This window comes from Drosophila elegans, unplaced genomic scaffold (assembly GCF_018152505.1).
Source record: "Drosophila elegans isolate 14027-0461.03 unplaced genomic scaffold, ASM1815250v1 contig_468, whole genome shotgun sequence".
NCBI lineage: Eukaryota > Metazoa > Arthropoda > Insecta > Diptera > Drosophilidae > Drosophila > Drosophila elegans.
The window spans coordinates 84103-93708 of NW_024545855.1; the positions used below are offsets into that span (position 1 = coordinate 84103).

At 44.0% G+C, this 9606-nt stretch overlaps 4 protein-coding genes across 4 annotated transcripts; 2 read left to right on the forward strand and 2 right to left on the reverse strand.

Annotated features, from left to right (window-relative positions):
- Positions 1–4054: 4054 nt before the first annotated feature.
- On the reverse strand, positions 4055–4459 carry LOC108148465 (high mobility group protein Z-like). The gene has a single exon (XM_017275497.1). It carries the CDS (start codon positions 4457–4459, stop codon positions 4055–4057), a length of 405 nt encoding a protein of 134 aa, XP_017130986.1.
- A 795-nt stretch (positions 4460–5254) lies between these two features.
- Positions 5255–7618, forward strand: LOC108148959 (T-complex protein 1 subunit alpha). Its single transcript, XM_017276295.2, has 4 exons — positions 5255–5429; positions 5670–5823; positions 5881–6771; positions 6834–7618. Exons 1-4 carry the CDS (start codon positions 5357–5359, stop codon positions 7387–7389), a joined length of 1674 nt encoding a protein of 557 aa, XP_017131784.1. The 5' UTR covers positions 5255–5356; the 3' UTR covers positions 7390–7618.
- A 121-nt stretch (positions 7619–7739) lies between these two features.
- Positions 7740–8660, forward strand: LOC108149015. The gene is made up of 3 exons (XM_017276361.2): positions 7740–8009; positions 8082–8504; positions 8561–8660. Exons 1-3 carry the CDS (start codon positions 7809–7811, stop codon positions 8627–8629), a joined length of 693 nt encoding a protein of 230 aa, XP_017131850.1. The 5' UTR covers positions 7740–7808; the 3' UTR covers positions 8630–8660.
- LOC108149016 (probable prefoldin subunit 5) lies at positions 8595–9554 on the reverse strand. The gene is made up of 3 exons (XM_017276362.2): positions 9347–9554; positions 9018–9227; positions 8595–8955 (listed from the first exon to the last, which is right to left on the reverse strand). Exons 1-3 carry the CDS (start codon positions 9443–9445, stop codon positions 8752–8754), a joined length of 513 nt encoding a protein of 170 aa, XP_017131851.1. The 5' UTR covers positions 9446–9554; the 3' UTR covers positions 8595–8751.
- Positions 9555–9606: the final 52 nt, after the last annotated feature.

The window sequence follows — 9606 nt, forward strand, 5'->3', positions numbered from 1 at the left end:
CCGTCGCCGTTCGTTTAAGTAATTTTCGCTGTTGCTATTTAATTTATGACTCGTGTTTCCGTCTTGTTTCGTTATTTGCTTTTTATTAATTTGTTTATTTGTTTATCTAAGCATCGCTCTGCTCGTCGCTGGGCTCAGCTGCTCACTTCTTCCCCAAAGCCGTGCTGGCTTACCAGACCACCAGTCCATCAGGCATTCCTGGCCAGCTTTTTATGTTCTTTTAATACACTCACATAACCCGGAGCGGACTTAGACAGCTTCTTACAACCCATACATGTGGCAAGTGTTCTGCTCTACTGTTGCTTCGGTTTTCTTCCGTTGCGGCGGCGGGTGAAAGTTTACTTGGACGCTTTTATCACAGGCGTAGGCGAAGCCGTCGACGTTTCACCATGCTCCGCAGGACTCTTCGCCCCTGTTGCATGTACAGCAGGCAGGGTCGTAAACATCTTCCACCAAAACCAGTGATGAGTGCTGTCTAGCTGGTTGTACCTATTTCAGTAGTTTGAACAATTTCAAAAGCTCACAAAAGGAAAAATTGATGAGAAACTGTAATCGTTTGGTCTTGATTCTTGCGTTTTTGTTGCTTTTTCTTTCCTTTCGATTTGATTTTTGATGCGATAATATTAATTAAATATTATTCAATGGTAAAAATTAAAAGTATTTATTTTCTATGTAATTATTCGATAAATCAGTTTTCAAGCTTAAAACATTTATTCTTCATTCATTTATACTTAACTATTGATCAGAACTAATACACTTTGTTTTTTAGCATTAAGAACACTTTTTTTTAACCATAAATTATAAATAATAAATTTGTCGAGAACATATGTACTTTGATTTAAAATTCCTTCCTTTCAAGTAGTTTTAATAAAAATATATTTCGACAAACAGTTTTAAGTTCTCTAACCTTTATATTATAATGAGAATATCTATAGCCATGTACCTTGTCTCTAAGCTAGGTAAAATAAAATGTATATCTCTTCATCCCTTGCGGAAATCCTTCTTTATCCCTCTCTGCTTTTATTATACCCTTCGTTTCGGGGGATATTATAGGGATGTCACTTCGGAAGAGGTGGATTAATTAGAGTCCTAAAATTGTGGATCAAGATAAACCATCATTCGAGTTATGCAGTCTTGTCTCGTTTGATAAATAAAATATTTCGCTTTATTGCGTCTTAAAGTGAAGTGTATAAGAACCCGGCGCTTTAATATTCCTGAAGTACTCAGAATTGTACTTTTAATGAACTTTAGTTTACACACTCACTTCACTGGGGTTTCGCAAACAGTTTCGCCCTGCACTCAGGCATTTTAGTGGCCATCCAATGGGAAGTTGAGCTTTATGAACGGGTACTTATTTGCCGGCGCTTGTTGCTCACTTGAGGCATAACGCTCATACGCCTTGTTGCACAAGTCGCATAAAGATGATGGCTTTTTTTTTTGGTTTAGTGCGAGCCACTTAATAGACCACAAAACGCAGCCAGAGCCTCGTAAAGTACGTAAATATGCCAAGCATACAACCACACAACCAGCAAATAGCCACAAATGACACGTTTGGTGTTAAATGGAGGTCGTCCAGCACGCATACTGAGTTCCCATCTTACGTGTGTGTCTGTGTGAGTGTTGAGGCAGGCTGTGCCTGTGTTCGAGTGTGTGTGTGCTTGTGTCGCAGTAACAGCTAAATTGTTTGTACAACATGCATGTAGAACAAGCATAAATCCCAACCACATTCACTTCCATATCCACAGCCACATCCACAGAAAGACGGCCAGACAAACTGAGCCCAACCGACTGGCAATTAAAGCCGCTGAGCTCCGCCGGCAAAACACACACCACGCACCACACATACACACACACAGGTACAGATGCGATCCATTGTGATGGCTTTTGTTTCACTCTCGTTATGGACGCAATCGCTTAATCGTATTAACCATTGCCACAATAAATCAATCGCAATTGTTTGCTGTTTTTATGGGCTGTTCTTTGTACAGTCAGGGCTCGTTATGTTAAACACTTACAAAAAATGTATAAGCAATTTTAAGTATTTTCTTGATATACAAAACTCGTTATTTTTAAATATTGTAAGAAATGTAAATTTGAAATAGATTAAAAATATTTACGATCAGAACACAATTAAATGAACATAATAACATAGTTAATAATACTTTCAATTATAACATATTTTCACTGTTTATACCATTTTTTAAAGTATTGCCACACGTCAAGAAAAACCAAATCTGTTTTGTTTTGGAATACAATTTTTTTCGGTGTAAAGCATTTTTTTTTTGTAAGTTTTAAGACTATTTATCCATCGATCTGAAGGCAATTGCGTAGTACTCCTAATTTTATATGGTCAGAATAATTATATTAAGTCCAATCTTTACTGTAAGTACATACAAAATGATTGTTTGATCGTGGCGCATGCGACTTGGTTGAATTTAAGTTAACCGAGAGCGCGATATCAGCGTTATCCTGCGATGTATATGGTTGTCCTCGGCTCTTATTTGTGCATGTGTGCTGCTGCTAATGAGCTGTAACCAAAGGCAACAGGAGCGACCACAAGTCCCACAAGCCGAGTCAGGCCAACAATACATTTACGGCAAATTGAATTCAACAATAACTACAAACACGACATACATGAGAAAGCCCGCCGGCCGTCAATCACACTCACACTCGCACAAACACATTCACTGGGGAGAAAGGAGAAAGGTGAAAGTATTAGGGAGGAAGCAGAGTAATGTGTCGTGAGCTGTCGCCATTGTGACTTTTATTGCAGGAGGCAGTTGCCATTGCTGCCGCTGCTTTTTGCACTGCAATTATCAGCTGAAGCTATATGTGTAGGTGTTCCCATTACCAACACACTCACAGTGAAGTCCAGCCGAACAGTAGCGTCCATTAAATTATAACTGCATAGAAAAAAAAATGCACTTCCATTAGGGTTTTTAGATTTCAAAATAAAGCCAGTTACAAAAATATTTGGTAAATACATTTAAGCAATATCAAGTCCATTACACATTTTTTTAAATTTTAAAACATAATTACAAATTTTAAAAACCTTTTAATTTTATTAATATTTTTTTTTTAAACGAAAAATTAAAAATTTTAATATACTTATTAACTGTTTAAAAGTTATTTGAATAAAAAAGAATCTTATTCGTTTTATTTTTAAGAAAGCATGTGAGTTTTCAGAACATAATTTTACTTAACGAGGTTTATACGTTTACTATTTTTGTGGCTCCAAGTGTACATACCCGCTGCACGAATACAATTTGTCTTGGTTCCAGAAAGCCAAACGCAGAAGCCAGCAGGAGGTATAGAAAAAAGGAGCAGTAGCTGGCAGCTTTAATTGCACGGAGCAGAAAAACCAGCCAGAACAAAAACATAGCACGATTTGCCGGGCAAAGAGAAGAAGCCAAATTGGCTTTTGGCTTGAACAGCAGGTAAGAGGGAAAGGGAATGGAAGGCAGACAAAAAAAAAGCCAAAAGCAATACCAAAACCAAAAGCAAAGATTTCTTTGCGCACTTGTTGTGATACAGCAAACTATAGAGTTACCAGAGGAATTCATTTCCTTAAATTATGAATTATAATTGAATTTCGAATAAAAACCATTAAACAATACCCAATTTAGTATTTTTACGAGAAATTTTTAAAGCGTTGTTTTCAAGAAGCTAATAAATTAATATAATTTTGTAACATTTGATTTGTTTTTAACATCCTGTATTTATCTAGAATTTCAATAGCCAGGGAAGCTTCATCACCAGCAAAAATAATTTTGTTATAGCAGTATCAACCGTAACTCCGGAATCAATTGAATTTATTAATAATTTGTATACGCTTTAAGAATAAGAATAACAAGATAATAATAATCTCTGAAGAACTAATCACAGGTCATAAAGAAAAAAATGGCATAGCTTATTTATTGCACAAATTTCCGATCTTATTTAGTGTATTCTTGTCGTTATTCGTGTCGTGTATTTTTCTAATTTAGAGATTTGTGTGCGAGCCTTGCCAGTTCAAAACAGAAATTTAGAAAGTGTTAAACTTTTCAAGCTACAATCATGACCAATGGGACAACGAACACTTTAAGAAGCAATCCATGCAGATCGGAGAAAAGGAATGATCTGAGCTGTCGTAGACAAAGAAAGTCGGCTTTGCCGAGGTATCCGCGAATTGAGATGCTTTCGGAAGGCCTCTTTTCTTCAGATGCTTTTTTTCCATCTTGGCATGGGACTTCCAGAGCTTTACCTCCTCCTTGTATTTTTCCATCGCCTCGCTGGCCGACTTCTTCCACTGGGACTTCTCGGATTCCCCCATTCTGCGCCATAGTGCACCGCCCATGGCAGCCACTTCCGTGACCCTTAGCCCGGGATTCTCCGACTTGATCTGCTTCCGCCCGGACTCCTTCATCCACAACATCCAAGACGACAGGGGTCTCTTTGGTCGATCTCCAAGGAATGACATGGTTAATTTACTGGGTAATCAGAAGTGGTAAAAGGTAACTTGAAATCAATCGAAACTCATTTGTCAATTTAATGACTATAAAAAAAAATAGTTGTACAAAATTTAGGAAATTTTACTTTGTGTCGCTTGTATTTGTTAGCAAGGAATGAGAAGTTTTTATAGTCGACATAAATATTAAAGCGAAATAAATTTCAACGCCGCCTGCAAAAATTAAACTTCGTGTAACCAAATTTTGAACATTAATATATTTAAAACTAAAATAAAAAAAACATTGATTACAACAAATTAATTATAAATATTTTGTTCCGTGATTGATCACCTGTTTGATTGCAATCACAAATGTTTTCTATGTTTTTGGTGGATGTTTCATCGATGTTTGCAATCCAATTTTAAGCAGATTCCAATTTCAGCATCACGTGCTTAAAAAGGTCTTTCAATAAGGGGAATGCATTAATTATAAGCGGTATTTTCTTTACTGCACGCCTTTAATTAATAGATACATTTCTTTTAACAATTTTTATAGTGTTTTGTAAGTGTTCCCATACTCGTTTTCTCAACAGTAACGAATTAATATGAGTTTTGTAAGAATTAGGACTAACTATATATGTTAATACCTGTTAACTTTTGTAATTTTGTAATTTTAAGGTTTCGTTTAAAAACAATTTCATTGGTGCCTGCCTAAAATCGAAAATACCGATACTTTGAAAACATCGATGACATCGAAAGTTACCAACCAGCCAAGTTCCCAAACCAGCCAAGTTCCCAAACCAGCCAAGTTCCCAACCACTCTTATTCACCAATTTCCACCTCTAATTCCATGAGTCAGGCGGTTAACGTGCAGCAGCAGTATTTGATTAATCTCGTTTTTTATTAAAACTCGCCGAAAACCGAAAGAAAATGTCGACCTTGGCCCCTTCGCTGTCCATTGCTGGCACCCGCCAATCCGGAGCATCCGTGCGCACACAGAACGGTGAGAATGGCGGGGATTAGTACACATCTGCGGTGCGTCTGCCGGCAGAGCACGTTTCTTACTCACCAGGCGGTCACGCATTGTATATGGAATGTTCCCGAACAAAATCGGGGGAGGGCTATCCGATCAATCAGTTTGGTTTTCCAAAAGAAACCATACCACTTATAGAGTTACAAGTGCCCAAAGACTAGCACCGCAAAGTGAGGTTATGACTGCAACTGGAATCCTTTTTCCTTTCAGTTATGGCCGCCCTGTCCATTTCGAACATCGTGAAGAGCTCCCTGGGTCCCGTGGGTCTGGACAAGATGCTGGTGGACGACATCGGCGATGTGACGGTGACCAACGACGGAGCCACCATCCTGCGACTGCTGGAAGTGGAGCATCCGGCTGCCAAGTGAGTTGTTGTGTGTGGAAAACCATTTTAAATCCATTTAACCCGACAAATTTGAAGGGTCCTGGTTGAGCTGGCTCAGCTGCAGGATGAGGAGGTTGGCGATGGCACCACCTCGGTGGTCATCCTGGCCGCCGAGCTGCTGAAGAACGCCGACGAGCTGGTCAAACAGAAGATCCACCCCACCTCGATCATCTCGGGCTACAGGATTGCCTGCAAGGAGGCCTGCAAGTACATCTCGGAGCACCTGACCGCCCCCGTGGATGAGCTGGGTCGTGACTCCCTTATCAACATTGCCAAGACATCGATGAGCTCGAAGATCATCGGCGCCGATGCCGAATTCTTCTCCGCCATGGTCGTGGATGCCGCCCAGTCGGTGAAGATCACAGATCCCCGTGGCCAGCCCGCCTACTCGATCAAGGCCATTAATGTCCTCAAGGCCCATGGCAAGTCTGCCCGGGAGTCCGTGCTGATTCCCGGCTACGCCCTCAATTGCACCATCGCCTCCCAGCAGATGCCCAAGAAGATTGTGAACGCCAAGATCGCCTGCCTGGACTTCTCGCTGCAGAAGACCAAGATGAAGATGGGCGTCCAGGTGCTGATCAACGACCCCGACAAGCTGGAGGCCATCCGTGCCCGCGAGCTGGACATCACCAAGGAGCGCATCAACATGATCCTGGGCACCGGAGTCAATGTGGTGCTGGTCAGCGGCGGAGTGGATGATCTGTGCATGAAGTACTTCGTTGAGGCCGGCGCCATGGCTGTGCGTCGCGTGAAGAAGAGTGATCTCAAGATCATTGCCAAGGCCACCGGCGCCGCCTTCCTCACCTCGCTGACCAACATGGATGGCGAGGAGAGCTTCGATGCCTCCATGGTGGGAGAGGCTGCTGAGGTGGCCCAAGAGCGCATCTGCGACGATGAGCTCATTCTCATCAAGGGCACAAAGGCGCGGTAAGTTTGGCTTTGGGGTACATCAAGATGAGCAATTATTATATTTGAATGCCCGTTTTTAGTGCTGCGGCCTCCATTATCCTGCGTGGTCCCAACGACTTCTACTGTGATGAGATGGAGCGCTCCGTCCACGACGCCCTGTGCGTGGTGAAGCGTGTGCTGGAGAGCAAGAAGGTGGTGGCCGGCGGCGGCTGTGTAGAGGCTGCCCTGTCCATCTACCTGGAGAACTTTGCCACCTCGCTGGCCTCCCGCGAGCAGCTGGCCATTGCCGAGTTCGCCAAGTCGCTGCTGGTCATTCCCAAGACGCTGTCGGTGAACGCGGCCAAGGACGCCACGGATCTGGTGGCCAAGCTGCGCTCCTACCACAACTCCAGCCAGACGAAGCCCGAGCGCTCGGACCTCAAGTGGACCGGCCTGGACCTGATCGAGGGTCTGGTGCGGGACAACAAGAAGGCTGGTGTGCTGGAGCCGGCCATGTCCAAGATCAAGTCGCTGAAGTTCGCCACAGAGGCGGCCATAACCATTTTGCGTATCGACGACATGATCAAGCTTAATCCGGAGGAGAAGGGCGGAAAGAGCTATGCCGATGCCTGCGCCGCTGGCGAACTGGACGGTTAGACATACTCCTTTGCGAGCGAGGCACATTCACTTCCCCCCACTCTGTTTAGGCATTTAATTTTAATCAAATCACTCACTTTCAATTGTCGCCCCATTTGATTGTAACAACAATTTAATTGTGTTGCCCTAAGCGATCTGTATTAACACCGCACATCCGTTATCCTTTCTCATCCACACGCTTCAATGTATAATAAACTGAACTTCAGAATACGCTGAGGCGCCAACTAAACACTGGAGGGAAATGGTTTGTTATTTCGGGAGAGTGATCTAGCCAAGAGCGAACCGGAGAGCGGGATCTCCTATAAATAGCGTCTGCATCTATTTGGTCTATTAATACAAAAAGAAAACACAACCCAAAGGCACGGCAAACGCACATTGCTCAACGATTGTGTTGGACTCGAAAAGTATTCTCCAATAAAATGGCCGATATTAATGAGGAGGGAGCCGTTGGCGGTGATCTGAACAACAATGTCACAGAAGGTAATGGCCAGGAGGATGTGCATCTGCCGGAACAGCCGCAGAACGAGCTGCTCGACATGGTTTTCACGTTGGAGAGCGAAAAACAGGCGCTGCTAGAGGAGTCTCGCAAGCGAATCGGGGCACTCCGCAAAGACTTTGAGGTTAGTTGACCCGTATTTCCATGGATTGCACCCATCCAATACATCCACTCCATCCAATCAACCTGTTTGCAGGAAGCCAAGGTGGAGAACGAGCGTCTGAAGCGGCGAGTAGTGCAGCTGGAGCAGTCCCTCAAGCAGTCCGTCATGCTGGGCGGCACAGATGCACCCAAATCCCGGCAAGAGCAGGAGGAGCTGCTGCTCAAGGCCAAAACTCTGCTGTTCGAGAAGACCAAGGTGAACAAGCAGCAGGAGCAGCAGATAGCCGTACTCAAGACCCAAGTGGAGACGATCAAGGATGTGCTGCAGGTGACCAAGGACATGCTGCAGCTGAAGAATGCCGAGTGCGATCACACGCAGGCGCGTCTGGAGAAGAGCCAGTTGTGGATCAAGGCGGAGCAGGACAAGTGTCTGCTGACGGAAAAGAAATTGGCCATCTCGAAGGGAGTGTACGATAAGCTGCGTTCGGAATACGACACCCAGTCGAGGATATTCAAGGTGCGTTGGCATTACAAACTATTTCCATTCATAATTTACATCTTCTTTTCTTACAGGATCTAAAGTCTGCGTACGAACAGAAGCTAAAGGTTCTCACTGTGGCATTGGAAGAGGCCAAAAAGTAGCTGAACAATTTAATAAACTATGTTAATTAAATGCGCACACATCTCGTTTATAGGTTAAATAATTTAATGCTCTCTCTCCCTCTCTGTGTCTGTCTCGGTCGTCCTAGGAAGAGGTGGTGGTCCTAGGAGCTCTGGGTGGCCGCTGGCTGGGATTGCTGCTGCTGTGCCTGCAGCATCTTGGCGGCGGCCGCCTGCTTCAGTTCCAGCACACCGATCACAGAGTTAAGGAAGCGCGTCTTCTGCAGGTGGATCTTCTCGATTTTCTCGATCTGCTCCTGCACGTATTCCACTCGCCGCTTGAAGTAGTCCTTGGAGCCATCAAGATCCTGTTGAAGAAACAGATGGTTGTTGAGCAGATGGTGCGTTTAGTTGAGAGAATCTCAAGTACCTTTTCGATGTAGTAGCCGGTGCCGATGTCTATGACAAAGTTGTTGAGATCCTTGACGCGTCCTGGCACATACATACTGCTGGTAAGGGGCACCAGGATCTGGCGGTTCTCCCAGTTGGACTGGAAGGTTTCAAGCGCCTCCTTGGAGCCGGCATACTTGGCTTTGCAGCCGTGCAGTGTGGACAGCGAGTCCTGTATGTTGGTCATCTCCTGAGGATCATATGAATTGTCGGATTTTTAGAAGCATGTGCCATTTGCAGCGGAGCCCCTCCTCCAGATTTCCCCCCTCCCCGCTCCTGACTCATCGCACACCCACATGCGGCACTCACCTGCTCGAACTCCTGCTTGATCTGCATCAGCTGGTCTGGACTCAGCTTGGTCAGGTCGATCATCTCGGCCTTGCCCGGGGTGCTTGTGGTGGCAGCCATTGCTTGTGCTTATAATTTAATAAAACAAATTTTATTCCAATTTTATTCAGTCGCCGTGCGTGGTTGCCACCTTTGCGAATTCCGCTTAACAGAGATGCCAGTTTTCGCTAGTCTCGTGAAACAGGGCTGATATACAGGGCTGTCACCACTGCCAACATTGG

Excerpts from the sequence above, each read along its gene's own strand:
- LOC108148465 (XM_017275497.1), bottom strand. The coding sequence starts at position 4,459 with ATGTCATTCCTTGGAGATCGACCAAAGAGACCCCTGTCGTCTTGGATG.
- LOC108148959 (XM_017276295.2), top strand. The coding sequence starts at position 5,357 with ATGTCGACCTTGGCCCCTTCGCTGTCCATTGCTGGCACCCGCCAATCC. Across the intron at positions 5,430-5,669 it reads ATCCGTGCGCACACAGAACG|TTATGGCCGCCCTGTCCATT; the intron begins GTGAGAATGGCG and ends TTTTCCTTTCAG. Across the intron at positions 5,824-5,880 it reads GTGGAGCATCCGGCTGCCAA|GGTCCTGGTTGAGCTGGCTC; the intron begins GTGAGTTGTTGT and ends ACAAATTTGAAG.
- LOC108149015 (XM_017276361.2), top strand. The coding sequence starts at position 7,809 with ATGGCCGATATTAATGAGGAGGGAGCCGTTGGCGGTGATCTGAACAAC. Across the intron at positions 8,010-8,081 it reads CACTCCGCAAAGACTTTGAG|GAAGCCAAGGTGGAGAACGA; the intron begins GTTAGTTGACCC and ends ACCTGTTTGCAG. Across the intron at positions 8,505-8,560 it reads CCCAGTCGAGGATATTCAAG|GATCTAAAGTCTGCGTACGA; the intron begins GTGCGTTGGCAT and ends CTTTTCTTACAG.
- LOC108149016 (XM_017276362.2), bottom strand. The coding sequence starts at position 9,445 with ATGGCTGCCACCACAAGCACCCCGGGCAAGGCCGAGATGATCGACCTG. Across the intron at positions 9,228-9,346 it reads TCAAGCAGGAGTTCGAGCAG|GAGATGACCAACATACAGGA; the intron begins GTGAGTGCCGCA and ends TATGATCCTCAG. Across the intron at positions 8,956-9,017 it reads CCGGCTACTACATCGAAAAG|GATCTTGATGGCTCCAAGGA; the intron begins GTACTTGAGATT and ends TTTCTTCAACAG.